The sequence below is a fragment of the Gymnoscopelus braueri genome, assembly GCF_963280865.1.
Source record: "Gymnoscopelus braueri genome assembly, chromosome: 17".
Taxonomy (NCBI): Eukaryota; Metazoa; Chordata; class Actinopteri; order Myctophiformes; family Myctophidae; genus Gymnoscopelus; species Gymnoscopelus braueri.
Window position 1 is genome coordinate 49804696 of NC_137617.1, and position 20406 is coordinate 49825101.

The 20406-nt window shown below is 45.2% G+C and overlaps 3 protein-coding genes across 7 annotated transcripts in view; all 3 read right to left on the minus strand.

Annotated features, from left to right (window-relative positions):
* LOC308104861 (ankyrin repeat and SOCS box protein 12-like) overlaps positions 1-20406 on the minus strand; it is a 396083-nt gene that overhangs the window by 135996 nt on the left and 239681 nt on the right. The gene's annotated exons all lie outside the window — the stretch shown is intronic.
* The window catches only part of tanc2b (tetratricopeptide repeat, ankyrin repeat and coiled-coil containing 2b), a 332731-nt gene that overhangs the window by 112308 nt on the left and 200017 nt on the right, over positions 1-20406 (minus strand). For 3 of the 5 annotated variants that reach the window (XM_080455411.1, XM_080455410.1, XM_080455413.1), the window contains one exon: positions 697-807. The exons of the other annotated variants lie outside the window; for them this stretch is intronic. In XM_080455411.1, the coding sequence (XP_080311537.1) occupies positions 697-807 (111 nt within the window). The remainder of the gene's footprint in view (positions 1-696; positions 808-20406) is intronic. 5 annotated transcript variants of the gene reach the window in all.
* Positions 6543-8357, minus strand: LOC308104386 (autophagy-related protein 13-like; the record flags this gene model as incomplete). Its single annotated transcript, XM_080454796.1, has 1 exon — positions 6543-8357. One exon carries the CDS (start codon positions 8355-8357, stop codon positions 6543-6545), a length of 1815 nt encoding a protein of 604 aa, XP_080310922.1.

Genomic DNA, 20406 nt, shown 5'->3' on the forward strand with positions numbered 1-20406 from the left:
TGAAAAAAAATGTGGGAAAAAATGGCACAGTCCCCCGTCCAGCCCAGTCCCCCGTCCAGCCCAGTCCCCCGTCCAGCCCAGTCCCCCGTCCAGCCCAGTCCCCCGTCCAGCCCAGCCCCCCGTCCAGCCCAGTCCCCCGTCCAGCCCAGCCCCCCGTCCAGCCCAGCCCCCCGTCCAGCCCAGCCCCCCGTCCAGCCCAGCCCCCCTTGGAATAAATGACTTACAGCGCCCCTGTACGTGCTCATTGTGCAGAGTGGCCCACATAAATAGTTTTTCAAAATCTATCAAAATCTATGTTCTAAGACAGCCGATATACAAGCACACGACATGTGGCGTCACTACGCATGTTAAGCTCTGCTATTTGCAATTAGACAAAGTATAACATTGGTTTAAATGGTTAATGTATGCTTTGTAATAATAATAATAATAATAATAATAATAATAATAATAATAATCTAAATCTGCAAATGAACTTGTAACTAAAGTGTTCATATAACTGTAATGAAGTAAAAAGTACAACATTTGCCTCTGAGATGTAGTGGAGAGCAGAGCAGAGTAGAAGTAATTGTAGAACAATTAGACGTACTCAAGTGAAGTATAAGTACCCACAAATTGTACTTAAGTACAGTACTTGAGTAAATGTACTTGGTCACTTTCCTCCCAGTGGGGGGGGTGGGGGGGGGGGTGAGGACTTACCGGAGCAGAACGTGTCCAGCTCAGGGTTCTTGACAGTAATGGAGGAGGGAGAGTCCAGCTCTGACTGTGGGATGCGAGGGCTCTCCACAAACTTAGCTTTACGCAGAGGAGCTGTGAGCAGAGAGCGCACGCACGCACACACACACAAACACACACACACACACACACACACACACACACACACAGAATGACACGACACATGCACACAAAGACGTGGAGATGGAGAGAGAGAGAGAGAGAGAGAGAGAGAATAGAGACAGAGAGAGAAAGAGAGGGAGAGAGAGAGAGAGAGAGAGAGAGGGAGGAGGGGGAAGACAGAAGAATCTGGATGAGTTTGGATCAGAAACACTGAAAAAACACCAACTTGACTCAGCTGGAGCGCTACGCCCTCAGGACCCGGACATTTGTCTCTGGGACAGTTTAAAGGTGTTTGTTTTTGGTAAAAAAAACTACATTTTTTGTTACAGGGCTCGCCCTGTGTGTTTACATAACAGCACAATATATAGACTAGATGTTTTTACCCATCATTTCCCTCACTACAGTAGTGTGGTGGTGTTTACCTGCAGAAACACACTGCTGTCTCGCTGCGTTTTGGTGTTTGTTTTGGCAGAGCCCACAGACATCCTGTCTACCAAAACAAACAGTGAAAACACCAAAACTACAGAGAGAGGACAATGTGTTTCTGCAGGTAAACACCACCACACTACTGTAGTGTTTCTCTATAGGTAAACACCACCACACTACTGTAGTGTTTCTCTATAGGTAAACACCACCACACTACTGTAGTGTTTCTCTATAGGTAAACACCACCACACTACTGTAGTGTTTCTCTATAGGTAAACACCACCACACTACTGTAGTGTTTCTCTATAGGTAAACACCACCACACTACTGTAGTGTTTCTCTATAGGTAAACACCACCACACTACTGTAGTGTTTCTCTATAGGTAAACACCACCACACTACTGTAGTGTTTCTCTATAGGTAAACACCACCACACTACTGTAGTGTTTCTCTATAGGTAAACACCACCACACTAGCCTGGTAAACCCTCCCTCCGGAAATCTCATTTCTATTTGATTTCAGGAGTGAGTCTGGCCTGATCGCCCATTCTGCAATATTGGCTGTGGGCTGGAGTTGGGCGGGAGTAATACCGTTGACTGACAACCCCTTCAGCCAATGATCGTTTTTCCCCTTCAGCCAATCAGCAGTTCACCAGACTAATGTGACGCAACGGGACTTTTGAGACGGCCATGCCCAAAATGGGTTGCCTTATTCGGATACATGCGTGTGTGTCACTGCCCGCCCCTACCGGTTCTCTACATTTTTATTTTCAAATAGGCTCTGTCATGATTAATTGACCACATAATCTATCCAAACGATATCTTATAAGTAAATTCCGTGCCTCAAAATAGAAGTTTGAGAGCTTTTTGAAGTAAAAAAACAGCGGAGAAAATAGCGGACAGAAAAGATGGCTGCCGTTCGTATTTTGTTGGCTGCATTCAGGCTGCACTCGTGCCATTCGGGCTCACTCGAACTCGCCACCTGATTGGCCAACTGTCGCTGTCAATCACAGAACGATGTGCGACGACGCTGATAGGCTCGTCCATTTGGTGTACACAGCCAATATTGCAGAATGGGCGGTCAGGCCAGACTCACTCCTGAAATCAAATGGAAATGAGATTTCCAGAGGGAGGGTTTACCAGGCTACCACCACACTACTGTAGTGTTTCTCTCTAGGTAAACACCACCACACTACCATAGGCGGCGGGTAATGAAGGCTAGGGTAGGCTAAGCCTTCCCAAATGTTATGCTGGGAAATTATGGGTATTGTGCAAATTATATATAATATATGTGTGCAGCATTATTATTTTTTTTATAAATCAGTAAAATCAGGCAAAAATAAGAATTAAATAAACTAATCCTAACCCTATAACCGAAATAAAGTAACCAAAAACCAAAAAGAAACTAACACAATCTTTGGCAGTCAATGGGTTAACATAACAAAATGCCACTTGCACCACCTTTCAAAGATGAGACAACAAAGCAAACACACAGATAGAAACACAGGCCAGAAGCTACAACCCTGTCAACCAGCCTTCATGCTGTTCCTTCCCCACAGCGCTGCACACTGAATGCTGATCCTTCCCCACAGCGCTGCACACTGAATGCTGTTCCTTCCCCACAGCGCTGCACACTGAATGCTGTTCCTTCCCCACAGCGCTGCACACTGAATGCTGTTCCTTCCCCACAGCGCTGCACACTGAATGCTGATCACCATCCATGAAGAATTCCACGCAAACATGACGTAAACCATGGTCCATGTCAGCCACCAGAAACACCACGCCATGAACCCATGGTCCATGTCAGCCACCAGAAACACCATGCCATGAACCCATGGTCCATGTCAGCCACCAGAAACACCACGCCATGAACCCATGGTCCATGTCAGCCACCAGAAACACCACGCCATGAACCCATGGTCCATGTCAGCCACCAGAAACGGCACGCCATGAACCCATGGTCCATGTCAGCCACCAGAAACGCCACGCCATGAACCCATGGTCCATGTCAGCCACCAGAAACGCCACGCCATGAACCCATGGTCCATGTCAGCCACCAGAAACGCCACGCCATGAACCCATGGTCCATGTCAGCCACCAGAAACGCCACGCCATGAACCCATGGTCCATGTCAGCCACCAGAAACGCCACGCCATGAACCCATGGTCCATGTCAGCCACCAGAAACGCCACGCCATGAACCCATGGTCCATGTCAGCCACCAGAAACGCCACGCCATGAACCCATGGTCCATGTCAGCCACCAGAAGCTCCATGCCATGTGGGCCCGTCTTTTTGAACACACAGTGAAGCACAGTGGTGGCAAAAAAGTACTCACATGTTTTACTTAAGTAAAAGCATCAATGTTGCAATGTAGAAATACTCTGTTACAAGCAAAAGTCTGGAATTCTAAATTTACTTGAGTAAAAGTACTGGTATCAAAATGTACTTAAGCACCAAAAGTATAAAGTAGTCATTGTGCAGAATGTCCAATTTCACAAGTTTTCAAATGTATACAAATCTTTTGAAAATAGCAGATCTACAAACTCGCGACGCATTGTAAGCTTGTAGATCCTTTATTTTCAAATGGTCTAAATGTACTGTATATAGGGCTGAAGTGGGTAATGTATGTTTTGTAATAATAATCAAAATCTACAAAGTAACTAAAGTTTTCAAATAATTGTAGTGGAGTAAAAGTACAACGTTTGCCTCTGAGATGTAGTGGAGTAGAAGTAAAAGTATTGGAAATTGGAAATGCTCCAATAAAGTAAAAATACCTCAACATTGTGCTTAAGTACAGTACTTGAGTAAATGTACTTAGTTACTTTACGCCACTGGAGAAGCACAGAGGAATGCTAAACACGCCGGTCGGTCGGGTCGGTCTGACCGGTGACAGCAGGAATGCATAATGATCTTCCATTTTAGGAATGTCCTCACACCTGACGTCTAGGACGCCCTCAGAGCGAGAGAGAGAGAGAGAGACGAGGTGTCTGCTGCTTGTCACAGGAACACGCTTTGGATTCCTGGAAGGCGTTAGAAGGCTTTTGATGGAGAGCTTTTTAATTCAACGTCAATATTTCTTTATTTAGGAACCTCCCTTTTTTATTGAGACCGAGAAGCAAATAAGTGCGGGAAAAGTCGATTGATTGATTGATGGGATACAGTGTTGATTTCGCCAACTAAAACTATAACGAAAAATTGTCTGTCGACTACCTTTTTTCACTGACGAAAACTAAATGAAAACGAAATCAAAACTAAGCTAACTAAGCTAACCTAAAACTAAGCTTCAACCATGACTAAATATATTGACAATTTCGTCAACAAATAAAAACTAGACTAAAATGTTTGGGAGGGACGAGTGGAGAAGTGTAGAAGTCATCATGGTTGCGGGAGGGTGTCACACACACCGAAAATAGCAGATCTACAAGCTCACAACGCGTCGCGCTGCGACACGTTGTGAGCTTGTAGATCTGCTATTTTCGGGATGCAGCTAAGTGAAAATCAGCCATTTCGACGCCATCACAGCCCGCCAAAAATCTATTTTAATCGACTAAATCAACTGTAGTTTTAGTCGACTAAAATCTTATGATATTTAGTCGACTAAAATGTGACAAAAAGACTATGACTAAGACTGAATCAAAATGTGATGTCAAAATCAACACTGATTGGATACTTAATTGACAGTGCAAAAAAGTACAGAGGTACAGTTATACAATAAAATGCTAAAAGGATAACACAAAAAGCCCAGAAGGTTTCCATTGTGGTCCTGTGTATTCAATTAATCAAGACATATAAAGACACCGCCTCCCCATGGTCAGCCTGATGGAGGGGAAAGGAACAGGTTGGAATAACGTGTTCCTTCCACACGCTACGTCCTACCGGGGAAACTCCCCCCTGTCAGGTGATAAGAAGGCTAGTTAGCTCTCATGCATTGAAGGAGGCATGAGCTCGGCTCTGAGCTCTCCCTAGGTTGGCAGAGGGAGTGTAGTGCCCAGGATTACTTAGACAATTGGCACTGGGTGAAAAGAATGGGGTTACAAAAATCGTGGGATAAAAATGTAGATTAAAAACAAACATATAAAGACATGAACCTGAGTGAGCCGGTAGCTTTAATTACAATAGATGTGATAAACTGACAGTGACTCTCAACTGTATTTACAATCAAATATCTTCTCAAACATAACGGCTGTTGAAGTCAAATGTAATTTAACTGAATTATAAAGTGGGTGGTTGTTCCCAGCAGGAAGCACATCATCAGGAGTTTGGGACCAAAGCCTGTCTGTCAAATCAGCTGATTAAATACGGAAAGCAACGGATAACGCAACCATTCAACATCATGTTAGTGAATAATCTCTCAAGACAGACTGTGTAGAACGACCAGGATTAAGGCCATTGCACACAGGGTGCGATTAGTCAATCAGTTGACCAAAATAAAAAGTGCAAAGTGAAATAACACTGATGATTTTTGATAGCATAGACCGGGGTCCCAGTGATGAAAAAAAGTAATCTTTTCAAATGGGGGTCCATGGTAGCCTGACACTCAGCCTGAATTTTCATTTCGTTTCACTCCATTATTCAGTCTGAAAGCCCTCTCAATGCAGCGGAGTTCTGAGATGGGGGCGTGGCCAAAGTGGGACTCCACTATGAACCAACGCGATTGGTTCATACTGGATTGTCCCGATCCCGATTCGTCGTACAGATTTTCAACCGAGAAACACCCGCCTTCGAAAGCGTCACCAGACCCTGAATGCTAGGCAAAGGATTCAGGGGGTGGAGCCAGGCTAGGTCCATGGCCCATACATATCAAACTGGGGGTCCTTGAAATCCTATATTAAAATTGGGTGAGTCAGTCAGACGAACGGTGGACCAACCCGTAAAATGGACATACAGTATATGGAGATTTCCAACATGCACTGATGTCAGACACAACAGAAGGCGGGGCCCAATGCACATATGGAGATGCACATATATGGAGTCAAATGCACAGGTGAGATGGAACATCTAGTTATGAAGACAGTTCTATATGAAAAAGGTGCTCTATGAGTAACACTGCTATTTCCCCCAAAAAAAGGATTAAAAAAAGTGGAAAAAAATCGGAAGAAATTTGATCATCTGTATGTATGGTCAACTGTTCAATAATAATTTCACCATGTTGTGTGTGTGTCTCTTCACTTTGTCATTGGCCCTATACAAAATCATACAGTACGTACAATACATACATGTATGTACCTTCATGGACAGACTTCACAACGTTCTCCTGTCCTCTCGTACCTCGGTTCTCCTTTCTACCGTAGCAGCATGTCCACCAAAGAGTCAAACTCGTGGATGTCTTTCTCGTAGACGGCCAGCCGCTCTGGAACGGAGGCCAGCGTGTCGGCCAGGGAGGAGGCCTGACCGCCGAGAGCCAGCCGAGGAGCGCTGAGGAGGAGGAACTCCCTGTAGAAGGAGCCCACGTCCATGATGGGCAGCAGCTCAGCTCTGGAGAACGCCGGTTTGAAGTCTGCAAAGTCCCAGGCCGGCTGTTGTTGTTCTTGTCCTCTTGAGCCCTGGGACAACCGCTGGGAGCGCAGGCTGCCCTGTAGGGGAGATGACGCCACCTCAGGGGAGTCAGGAGGCTGAATCATGCGGTCGTTCTCCTCCTCCTCCTCGTCCTCCAGACCTGTGAGAGCGAAGGCTGCGAACGGCACGTCCAGGACGGCTGCTGTGGCCTGTGTGTGGGGTCTGTCCACGAAGGCTCCGTGTGGTCTGTCCACAAAGGCACCCTTGGGTCTGTCCACAAAGGCACCCTTGGGTCTGTCCACGAAGACACTGTTGGGTCTGTCCACAAAGACACCGTTGGGTCTGTCCACCAAGGCACCGTGTGGTCTGTCCAACAAGGCTCTGGTAGTGTGTCTGTCCACCAAGGCTCCCTCTCTCCTGGTCATTGTGGACGGTGGTTCCACCGCCTCACAGGAAGGACACTTAGCACTCGTCCTCTTCCTCCTCCACCCTCCTTCATCTCTCCTCCTCTCTGCGCTGTGGGACGGACCGTCGTCACGTCCGCTGACCCCAGGAGGGTCGGGGACGTCTCCGTCGACTGTCAGGTGAGCATCATCATCATCATCATCATCATCATCATCATCATCATCGGCCCCGTTAGACGTTTGCACGGGGGCCGGCGCCACCCGGCCTCGCATCCCAGCATGCAACGCCTGTTGGCATGGGCCGACGGCAGCGGGGGTGTGACAAAGCTCAGCGGCTCCCCCTGTGGTGGTGGGCTGACATGACAACGTTGAAGTGTGGGAGGTGGAGGAGGTGGCACAGACCTCCTGGGATTGGTTGAGTACTGCAGACTCCTCCTCCTCCGGTACTCTGCTGCTAAAGGGCCGACCCGGGTCGTTGTGGGGAAGCCGCTCGCCATAGGGACCGACCAGGAAGCGGTCCACGTCGCCGTAGGAACGATCCCGGAAGCGGTCGACGGCGACGGGCGCGGCGGGAGGCGGGCGCTCAAAGGGCCGGTCGGACAGGCACCGGCTGGTGCGGTAGGCACAGGACAGGGCGACGGTGCCGACGGGCGTGCCCACCGCGCCCACGCACACCGTCCCAAAGCCTTCCCCCTGCACCGGCCCGCCTGGACTCACCTCGCCGACGTAGACCCTGTAGAACAGGACGTAGTCGTGTCCCTGCCTCCTGGACAGCCGGTAGGCCGGGGTGAGTCTGGTGACGGCCAGCAGGGACTTCAGCAGCAGAGACAGACGGTTGTACACGGCGTCACGGGACGCCGTGGCGGCGTCTCCGTCACGCTCCTCGCCGTTCACGTCCACCCGCCACGTCTCCAGCTCCATGGAGGCTCCCTCCGACGTCCTGAGGGAGATCTCCACGCACACGGAGGAGGAGGAGCGGCGGCGGGCTCCGGGGCCCCCCGGGGGGGCCAGGGCCCTCTTAGCTTCACGGGTCACCTCCGGCAGGTCCTCCAGGGCCAGGTTGAAGGAGTCGGCGGCTCCGGGCGAGGAGGAGGAGCGAGTGCACGTCTTCACGCCCAGGCGGGCCTGGACGATCACCTGGACGCTCTTCAGGGAGAAGGCTTTGATGAAGCCGTCCAGGTGCTTAGTGTCCCTCATGAGGAGCTTTCAGAGGCTTTCCTATGAACCTATGACGCAACACCATATCCATCTCCTTATATAATGTCTCTATAGAGTACCAACGTCCTGATGTCACTGCCACTAACACCTGGGTCACAGCCAGTGGTGTAAAGTAACTAAGTACATTTACTCAATTACTGTACTTCAAGTACAATGTTGAGGTATTTTTTACTTTACTGGAGTATTTTCAATTTGCCGTACTTTTACTTCTACTCCACTACATCTCAGAGGCAAATATTGTATTTTTACTCCACTACAATTATTTGAAAACTTTAGTTACTAGTTACTCTGCAGATATAAATTATAATATTTTAAAACATACATTAACCACTTTAGCCTTATTTTATACATAGGCTATTTGAAAATAACCAATCTACAAGCTCACAGAGCGACGCTCTGTGAGCTTGTAGACGCTCTGTGAGCTTGTAGATGCTTGTAGATTCGGGACCCAGGGGGGATTAGCACCCCCTAGCGGCAGTGATGTCAGACTACATTCCACACATATCTGCCTCTGTGTCTGTCCTTAACTCACGCCCAAAAATAACCCTAATAATGATGATGATGACGTCGTCATGAATGATGTCACGAGGATGCTGATTTTAACATGATGACATTTTTTGGGTCTTTTTTAACGTCAGTTCGTGCAAGTGAACAGAAGGCATCTATCTGCTATTTGAAGCTCCTAGCATTGTAGTACAGCTAGGCCTGTAGACCAGTAAGTTCCTCATTGAAAGCCTCTACTACCTGAACTACTGATTGTGTCTGAAAGTGGAAAGTTCCGTCAAACTGGCATATAGAGTATATATGGCATGATAGAGTTGGACATGAAGCCCAACATGCGCAGAGTTAACTCAACCCTCCTCAACTAGATTATGAGCCGGACATGTATACAAGCATCATCTCTTTCTCACATGCATGCATGCAATCAGCTTTGCATGCATGCATGCATGCACACACACATGCATGCGTGCATACATACATACTAAAATATGCATATACATACAGGACATAAAAACATACATTATGTTCGCGCCACGTTTCAAACTTGTAGATCTGCTACTATGGTATGGTGTATGTATATATACAGTAGTATACAGTATAATAGTACATTACGTATATAATGTACACGCATACACACACAGTGGTGTAAAGTAACTAAGTACATTTACTCAAGTACTGTACTTAAGTACAATTTGGAGGTACTTTTACTTTACTGGAGTATTTCCAGTTTTCAGTACTTTTACTTCTACTCCACTACTCAGAGGCAAATATTGTACTTTTACTCCACTACAATTATTTTAAACCTTTAGTTACTAGTTACTTTGCAATTATCAATTATTATATCATAAAACATACGTTAGAAACTTTAGCCCTATTTTATACATAGACTATTTGAAAATAGCAGATCTACAAGCTCACAATGCGATGCGACGCGTTGTGAGCTTGTAAATCTGCTATTTTCAAACAATTTAGTACTTTTACTTTTGGCATTTTAAGTACATTTTCATACCAATACTTTTGTACTTTTACTCAAGTACGTTTTGAATTCCGGACTTTTACTTGTAACAGAGTACTACATTGCAGTATTGATACTTTTACTTAAGTAAAACATTTGAGTACTTTTTCCACCACCACCACCACCGCCGCACGCACACACACACACACACACACACACACACACACACACACACACACACACACACACACACACACACACACACACACACACACACACACACACACACACACACACACACACACACACACACACACACACACACACACACACACACACACACACACACACACACACACACACACACACACACACACAGTTCTATATGGCGGGCTCCATTGGCGGTGGGCCATAAAGCCACAACAAACATTTCCTCACAGTAAACAGGTGGCAGAGCAGAGCTCCATCACACATTATAAACAGCTTTGTCTCTAACTGTCTGTCTGTCTGTCTGTCTGTCTGTCTGTCTGTCTGTCTGTCTGTCTGTCTGTCATCACCAAATAAAAAGGAAAAACAGCGCCCTCTGCTGTTTTTTACTCTTTCACTTGGCTCTGGGAGGAGCTCAACGTATCACCCGTGCGCAAGCAAACTAGGTTTTTGGTCTGCCCTCAGCGCTCCACTTCCGGTGGTGCGACTATGTTTTCATTCCCACTAACAATATTTCTACACGGAACACTAACACCACTTCTCCCAGAGAACATGGATGGTTTTGGTTATAAGCCCACTTGTTTCTATGATGAAAGAGCAAGTTAAAATGTGAATATCTTTCTGTGGTTTTGTCTGCTCCGAGGACGCTATTGTTAAATGAGTTTCGGTTTGTTTTCAGTGGGAAGCGAGAGCAGACAGTAAATCCCGCCCACTACATTTGATTGGATAAAGCGCGGCCTGCTTCCTGATCTGAAGGCACACCCACTTGTAGGCCAGTGCGTACACGTTATGACGAACCCCCCCGACAGATTCAAGCGGAGAGCAGAATCTGTTCTTTAGAGATTATACCAGCCCTGACAAAACAATCATAGTCATTTTGTATTTTAAAACGAAATGCCAGACGCCAGAGGGTTAACGACTGCTTTTTATGAAATATATCTGAGAAGCTGCTGTGAGTCCATGAGCAGCGGTTACAACATCTGTTCCTGCAGAGAAGACAGCCCACAGCAACTGCAACACACTGCTCTCTCTGTGTGTGTGTGTGTGTGTGTGTGTGTGTGTGTGTGTGTGTGTGTGTGTGTGTGTGTGTGTGTGTGTGTGTGTGTGTGTGTGTGTGTGCCCACTGCCTCTCAGCAGACTGCATAATGGGCTGTGTGGTGGGCGGAACGGATGCCACTCCACATACCCACTAAATGCCAGGTTTGTGGGTAGAGTAAGCATATTGTGTGTGTGTGTGTGTGTGTGTGTGTGTGTGTGTGTGTATGTGTGTGTGTGTGTGTGTGTGTGGTTGTGTGAGTGGGTGTGAGTGAGTGCGTGCGCTCATTTGTGTGCGTGGGTGCGTGCATTTTGTTGCGCACGTACTGTATGTGTGTGTGTGTGTGTGTGTGTGTGTGTGTGTGTGTGTGTGGGGCGTGTGTGTGCGTGTATGTGTGTGCGTGCATGTGCGTGTGTGCGTGTGTGCGTGTGTGTGTGTGTGTGTGTGTGTGTGTTGGTGCGTGTGTGTGTGTGAGTGGGTGCGTGCGTGTTGGTGTGTGTGTTTGTGTGTGTGTGTGTGTGTGCGTTTTGGCGCGTGTGTGTGTGTGTGAGTGGGTGCGTGTTGGTGTGTGTGTGTGCGTGTGCGTGTGTGCGCGCTCGCGCGTGTGTGTGTGTACTGTATGTGTGTGTGTGTGTGTGTGTGTGTACTGTATGTGTCATGTGACAGAGTGCAGAATGTGTCGTCCATTAGGCTTTGGATTCACCTGAGATGCAGAGCCTCATCATCATGGTTATGTCACCTCTGTGTGTTTAATACTTCTAATGACTAATAGGACACGATACAGAGTTGACATGATGCAACTATGCTTTATAATATATCTTCAAACTTGTACTTGAGTTAAAGTACTGAGGTAATAATTACTTTTTTTAAAAACACACACATATTGTTTATTTCCAAAAAATAGTGAGAATAGCCAATGTACAAGGTCAAAGGTCACATTAACAACAGGTATTACGCTTGTAGAACAACTACTTTCTTTTTAAATAGGACTAAAAAATATATAGCCCCAAATACTCAAGTTAAAGTACAGATACACAAGTAAATGTACTTAGTTACTGTCCAGCCCAGAGAGGCGGTCGTCATGGGAGCACACGAGGACGAGGGGAGAGGAAAGTGACAGATGTTACCGCATGAGACTCCATTACACACACACACACACACACACACACACACACACACACACACACACACACACACACACACACACACACACACACACACACACACACACACACACACACACACACACACACACACACACACACACACACACACACACACACAGCAGGTGGACTCAACCGTACTTGGCTCATAAAAGCTGGAGGTCAACCAAGGTCGCCCTCTACAGTAGCTTAAGGAGACCTAGAGTCTAGAGACAGTAAGGTCTTGTTTGTCTTTGTGTTTGTGTTTCCATAGAACAGCTGATGGAGTTAACAGTCGGCTACACACACATGCAGGCCTAACACTGAGCCCTGTGTTCTCTCATACTTTCAACCTGGACAACATTTTAAAAACCTTAAAAAAAATGTTTTTTTGTTTTTGAGCGGTGCCAGCCACTCCAACAAGTGACCGAGTGTGTTTGTATGTCCGTATGTATGTATGTATGCTCCAGAGGGCCACATCATTGCTTATACTGTCGGGCCATTTTATGTCACACAAAAGTAGCAAAAATAGTCGATCTACAAGCTCAAAGCACGTTGCAGAATCCTGAAAAGTATCATTTTTGTTTAATTTCAAATGCATGTAGTTATACTTATGTTAATGTTATGAACTTAAATACAAATACATTGGACATAAAAAAGACAATACAATTTTCTGGCTGTGGCGTCTGCACTGACAATGCTAACAGTGTTTTTGTTTGTGTGGAGCTTGTTTTGTGTTGTTTGCTCAATCGCACGGCCGCCCGGTGAATATGGGCAAAACACAGCGTGATGCAGACATCCTTTATAGACAGAGAGACCTGGTTCTCTCTCTCTCTCTCTCTCTCTCTCTCTCTCTCTCTCTCTCTCTCTCTCTCTCTCTCTCTCTCTCTCTCTCTCTCTCTCTGGTTGACAGTGTGATAGATGGCGTTGGGCAAATCCACTCCTCTAATGAGCTTATGAATAAATATATCTGGTCTCTCTCTGTGTGTGTGTGTGTGTGTGTGTGTGTGTGTGTGTGTGTGTGTGTGTGTGTGCGTGTGTGTGTGTGTATGTGTGTGCACGTGACCATGACATTTGCGTGTAAGAGTGTGTAAGAGAGAGTATGAATATGCATACAGTTTGTACACGACTGTACATGTAAGATTAGAGCGAACGAGTTGGGGGGGGGGGCGGGGCGAGAGCAAGCAAGAAACTAGAGAAAATAGAGGGGAAAAGACAGTGAAATGGAGAGAGAGAGAGAGAGAGAGAGAGAGAGAGAGAGAGAGAGAGAGAGAGAAAAGGGATCGACATGAATCCATGTTTACACTTTTGTAATTGCTCAGGATTTTTGCTGTGCTGCAAAAATAGCAGACCTACAAGCTCATAATTTGACCCCATACGAAGGGTTTGTTGATCTGCCATTTTATTTTCTTGCTATTCTTTTACGGTGAAGTGGCATCCAACAACACATCCAACAACACATCCAACAACACATCCAACAACACATCCAACAACTGATATTTTTGGAAGCAAAACGTTGTGATTCACATTTCCCAGGATGCAGTGCGTGTGCAAAGCTCAATGTGGGCTCTGAGCAACGAGTGAGACGTTTCTGCTTTACAGAGAGAGAGAGAGAGAGAGATAAACCAGCCTTAAAGGGCTAGCCCACTGTGGTAGAGGTTTGTGTTGTTTAGTTACCTTGCCATGATGTAACTCCAAAAATAAATGCTCCATTGTTTAGACATTGATCATTCAAAATATGCTCCTCATTGACTTTGACATTGTACGGTGAAACAGCTCTCAAAGTCACTCTTTTAGGACGTAAACGAACACAAACGAAGCTGATTCAGACAATATAGAACATCACCAAACCCTGTACTGTTAGTTTTTTTAATAAAAATGTCAACTTCCTGTTGATTTTGCTATTTTTATTAGGAAGAAAACCCGGAATGGATCAGTGGATCCGGATCTTCAAATAGTAAAACCCCCTGGAAACTGATGTTTGGAAAATGTTGTATAATTTTGCATATTTCTTAACATAAATACTATTTTCTGGGGGGGGGGGGGGGCTGGCACGAAACATTTTCAGATGGGGGTCCATGGCCTAATACATATAAATTTGGGGGTCCTCGACATGAAACCACTTCTGCTTTACACAAAGAGAGAGAGAGATATAAACCAGCCATAAGCAACCTGTCTGTTACACACAACCCCCCAGGAGCTGCACAAAGGCTCAAACACCCACGCATAACACACACACACACACACACACACACACACACACACACACACACACACACACACACACACACACACACACACACACACACACACACACACACACACACACACACACACACACACACACACACACACACACACACACACACACACACACGTCTACAAAACAGCAGAGAGAAACTCTCCAAACACGCGGCGCCGGTCACCATGGTAACAGTTTGGTGAGGGGAAAGGCAGAGCCCTGTCCACCTGGTGGGAGGGGGAGGGGCTAATGGAGGGACACGACGATAGGCTGTCTGACTGGGAGGGGGAGGGGCTAATGGAGGGACACATTGATACAAGCGTTGGAAGACAACTACCAATTATTTGCTTCGCGAATGAATCTATTCATTGATTATTTGAGTACTTCTGTAATTAATCAACTAATCGAGAAGCATGTTTATTTATTGATTAGTACTATTTTGTCCAAAACTCACAAATCGATACACGTCATCTGTGGAGTATCGTCTCGCGTAGCCAGACAACTATTCCACAATCTCTGAATGCTATATAGTCTCTGGAACTACAACTCCCAAAATCCGAGAGAGGAAACTGGCACTTCCGTTGCCAGGGATATTTTTAAATATCTTTACACTTTACTTTTTAATTTCCATTTCTGATGATTTGTATTTATATTAGGATACATTTGCGCGACTGTAAAGACGAAACGGAAGTGGGGAGGAGGCTCCACATCCGGTTTATATTCTAATCATGATCAGAGCTTCCGAGTCCCAGACTGTATGACCGGAAACATTTGAAAATTGTGGGAGGCAACAGTAACGCGAGACTATCTGTGGAGACATGCAAGTCAAGGATGTACACAGTAGTACCAGTCAGATTTTTTGTTCAGATCCCATTCCAATTGGCTATAACTGCCATCCAAAAAATCCTGGGCCCTGGGTATAGGCAACCCGGCCTGGTGCAGATCTGCACTCAGAGGAGCGCACTTTTGCTAGCTTATAATTAATTAACTCAATTAAGTTCTATTAGCTGCTGCAACCCCTAGAGGTCACTATCATTCTCTCATGGACCCATATCACAACCTGCTAATGGAGCCCAGCTGTGTGCTTGTAGGATCAGCTGACTCTCCAGCAGTGACAGAAAAAGTACTGACGTTTTGTACTATCAATACTGCAATGTAGGAATACTCTGTTACAAGTAAAAGTCCGGCATTCAAAATGTACTTGAGTAAAAGTACAAAGGTATTGGTATCAAAATGTACTAAAACTACCAAAAGTATAAAGTACTCATTATGCAGAATGTCCCATTTCACAAGTTTTCAAATGTTTTGAAAATAGCAGATCTACAAGCTCACAATGAGCTTGTAGATCTGCTATTTTCAAATGGCTGAAATGTATATAGGGCTGAAGTGGTTAATGTAGGTTTTGTAATAATAATATAAATCTACAAAGCTACTAAATTTGTCAAATAATTGCGGTGGAGTAAAAGTATAACATGTGCCTCTGAGATGTAGTGGAAAGTGTAAATACTCCAGTAAAGTAAAGACATCCTGAAAAGTGTATTGAAGTACAGTACTTTAGTTACTTTCCACCACTGCTTCTCAAGGCTACGTGTAGCAGCGTTCAACACAAGATGGCGTGCAGTATGCTGAGTACGCTGGCCAACACGTACAGTATGCACGTGTTGGCCAGCGTGCGTTGTGTTGTGAGCTTCGGACGTGAGCTTTTTCCATCTCTTTGTTGTTTAAACAGAGGGTCAAACTGTGAGAGAGCATCCAGCTTGGATCACCTTCACCCATGTGTCCTTACAGAGGAGAGGAGAGGAGACCCTTCACCCATGTGTCCTTACAGAGGAGAGGAGAGGAGACCCTTCACCCATGTGTCCTTACAGAGGAGAGGAGAGGAGACCCTTCACCCATGTGTCCTTACAGAGGAGAGGAGAGGAGACCCTTCACCCATGTGTCCTTACAGAGGAGAGGAGAGGAGACCCACATGCTGATTAACTACGCTGTGTGCTTCTATCTTCTCTCATTGAAATACAGCAATCATCCTCTCTGAGTTACTACTGTCTTTAACCCATTGAGACCTGAAGCCGATTCTACATTCTCCTAAATCCCAACAGTTTTCTGAAAAACATATGTTTCTATATCAGTGGTGCTCAATCTTTTTCATGTCAAGGACCCCCAAAATTATATGTATTTGGCCACGGACCCCCATCAAAATATCTTGTTCCAGGGGGCCCCAGAAGCAAAGATTTGAGTTAAAAATGTTCGCTTTAAAAATATATATATTCAAAGATTTGCACACATTTTCACGATTTTTCAAAAATAGCAGATCTACAAGCTCGTAGCGCGGCACTCGGTGCCGCGCTATGAGCTTGTATATCTGTTATTTTTGAATAGCCTAAAGTGTAAAATAATGCTTTTTAGCTCAAATCTAAAAATGACACAGTTCCAGGTCTTAATGGGTTAAATCAACCCATTAAGACCGGGAACACATCTGTGTCATTTTATGATGTCTTTGGCTATTCAAAAAAAAATAGCAGATCTACAAGCTCATAGCGCGGCACTCGGTGCCGTGCTATGAGCTTGTAGATCTGCTATTTTTTGGGGGGGGAAATCGTGAAGATTTGAAACAGGCATTTTTACTCAAATCTTTGCTTCTGGGGGTCCCTGGAACAAAACATTTTGAGATGGGGGTCCCTGGAACTCTCTGTCTGTACTGTGCTACAGTGTCACACAGAGGAGGCCCAGAATAGCCACGCTTGTAGAGCGACTGCTTTGGGAAAAGTGGTCGAGTCTCTCTGTGTTTTATAAATATTGAACCAATGAAAAGTGCTGTATTAACAAGAGCTTTGTGGCTAAATAATAACTACATTGGATCCATTGGAACACATCTTTTTTTTTTACATTTTTGGATATACGAGATTTACACCCGACAGAGACGATATGTGCTTACAACAAGTGAACCGTGCACACACCCCCCCCCCCACACACACACACACACACACACACACACACACACACACACACACACACACACACACACACACACACACACACACACACACACACACACACACACACACACACACACACACACACACACACACACACAGCGGCTCGCTGACTATTTGAACTTGTTGTTGAAGCCAGCAGGCTGAAGCAGCATGTCATTCAATTAAATGCAAAACAGCTTAAAAAATTAAAAGCATGCACGCACACGCACACGCACACGTACACACACACACACACACACAAATTGGAAATACTCCAGTAAAGTCAAAGTACCTCAAAATTGTACTTAAGTACAGTACTTGAGTAAATGTTACTTTACACCACTGCTATTGTTCATACTCTTTTTTGTACCCCTGCTGCAGTGCTTCTCTGCTCTGTATCTGTACCTTATCTGCTGTGCTGCCTTAACTACTGAATTTCCTCCATGGTATCAGTAAAGGTCTATCTACCTAGAATGTGTACAACCATTAGGGATTCTCAAGGACGGGGGCCCCTTTTTTTAAATCTCTGGGACCCCAAGCTACACTGTAATTATTTAACTCTGAGAGAGTGTACACGTGGAAGGAAGGTACACGTGGAAGGAAGGGTCCATTTGCAGGGGTGCACATAACTTTTTAGGTCTAGTACGCAGAAGAGCACCTGGAGATGTGACTTGGTGCGCACAAAATAAATGGTCCCGTGCCATTTTGTCGGGGGTGGGGGAATTCAGCACGGTGCCCACCGGACAGTTTTGTCAACGGGGGGGGGGGGGGGGGGGGGGGGGGTGGGTGCTGCACGAGAGAAAACACGAGAGAAAAGGACGCTCTGCTTCCAAATTCCGCCGATTTTCGCCGTTTCTTTTTCTCTCACGCCGTTTGGTGAAGCCCCCAAGGTTGTTGCCCTGTGCTGCGCTGTTTTTATCCGTCAGATTGGGACGTTCACGGCATATTTTTGCACCATTACGGTGCGTTCATCATCGGTGACGAGTGCCTCTAACAGCCGCTGCTGGCTGCGTGCACGCAGCGAGGCAATGCGAGGCGATGCGAGACACGAGTGGCTGAGATGCGAGTGGCTTCAGGAAGTAAATTCCTAGCCTCGATCTCCAGGCTTTTATTTTTTAGTTTTGCTAAAAAATAAAAGCTTGGAAATTCCTGTCCTAGCTGTTGGTACGCAAAAGCGCCTCGCGTCGTCTGATGTGCCACGCATTATTTATTTTGGGTGCGCATGCGCACCTGCGCACCAGTTATGTGCACCCCTGTCCATTTGGTTCTATTTGTATAGTTTCACACACTAGTTACAGGCTCTAAAAAAAACATGTGTGTGTGTGTGTGTGTGTGTGTGTGTGTGTGTGTGTGTGTGTGTGTGTGTGTGTGTGTGTGTGTGTGTGTGTGTGTGCTTGTGTGTGTGTGTGTGTGTGTGTGTGTGTGTGTGTGTGTGTGCGTGTGTGTGTGTGTGTGTGTGTGTGTGTGTGTGCGTGTGTGTGTGTGTGCGTGTGTGCATGTGTGCGTGTTCCCTTATCTGTTATTACAGCCTTGAGAAGCCTTAGCAGACCAAGGTAACAGGCGGCGGTGCATCATCTCATCTCAGGATGTTTCATTATCCATCAGCTCAGAGCCTCTGCTCCCAACACTGTTTATTCACCATCTAATACCAGTGATGAAAAACGTTCTCACATTCTTTACTTAAAGGGATACTTCACTTTCGGGCCGGGGACACATTTAAAAAAAATATTAAAAATAAATGAAAAAAGTTATGGAAAATTCATGGCCCCCTCACACATTAGTAGGACACTGCGTGTCGTGAGGGGGCCATGCATTTTCCATAACTTTTTTCATTTATTTTTAATATTTTTTTTAAATGTGTCCCCAGCCCGAAAGTGAAGTATCCCTTTAAGTAAAAGTACCAATACTGCAATATAGAAATACTCTGTTACAAGTAAAAGTCCAGAATTCAAAAATTTACTTGAGTAAAAGTATAAAAGTATTAGCATGAAAATGTACTTAAAGTACCAAAAGTAAAAGTACTAAATATCTGAAAATAGCAGATCTACACGCGTCGCGATTCGACACGTTGTGAGCTTGTAGATCGGCTATTTTCAAATAGCCTAGGTATAAAATAGGGTTAAAGTGGTTAATGTGTGTTTCATTATATCATGGTTTATATCTGAAAAGTAACTAGTAACTAAAGTTTTCAAGTAAATGTAGTGGAGTAAAAGTACACTATTTGCCTCTGAGATGTAGTGGAGTAGAAGTAAAAGTATTGGAAATTGGAAATACTCAAGTGAAGTACAAATACCTCAAAATTGTACTTAAGTACAGTACTTAAGTAAATGTACGTAGTTACTTTACACCACTGGTTGGCAGAGAGCAAGGTCTGTTGTTTGCCGTTCAGAGACGGACAGCCAGGCTGTGTTCCAAACCCATCATAACAACCTGACGGAGATGAATAATTTATGCCCACGGCTTCAAGGTGAAACACAAGAGCACATTCTCACGTCCGTTTGGACTTCTGGATGATTATTATTCTGCGTATTAATAAATGAGGGGATCGGAGGTGTGTAGCCTCAAGCAAGGTCCTTGTTGCTTAAAGAGATAATGCCTCGTTATCATAAATAACACCCAGCCTGTCTGTCTGTCTGTCTGTCTGTACCGGGAATGAACAACTAGAAACGTGGAGATGCAGCGTTTAGTTCCAGCATGTAGCCAGTGGTGGAAAGTAACTAAGTACTGTACATTTACTCAAGTAATATACTTAATTTTTGTATTTACTTTACTGCTTCCAATATTCAATAATTTAACTTCTACTCCACTACATCTCAGAGGCAAATATTGTACTTTTTACTCCACTACAATCATTTGAAAACATTAGTTACTAGTTACTTTGTAGATTTTGATTATTATTATGAAACCACTTCAGACCTATACGCTTAGGCAATTCGAAAAATAAGCGACGCGTTGTGCACTTGTAGATCT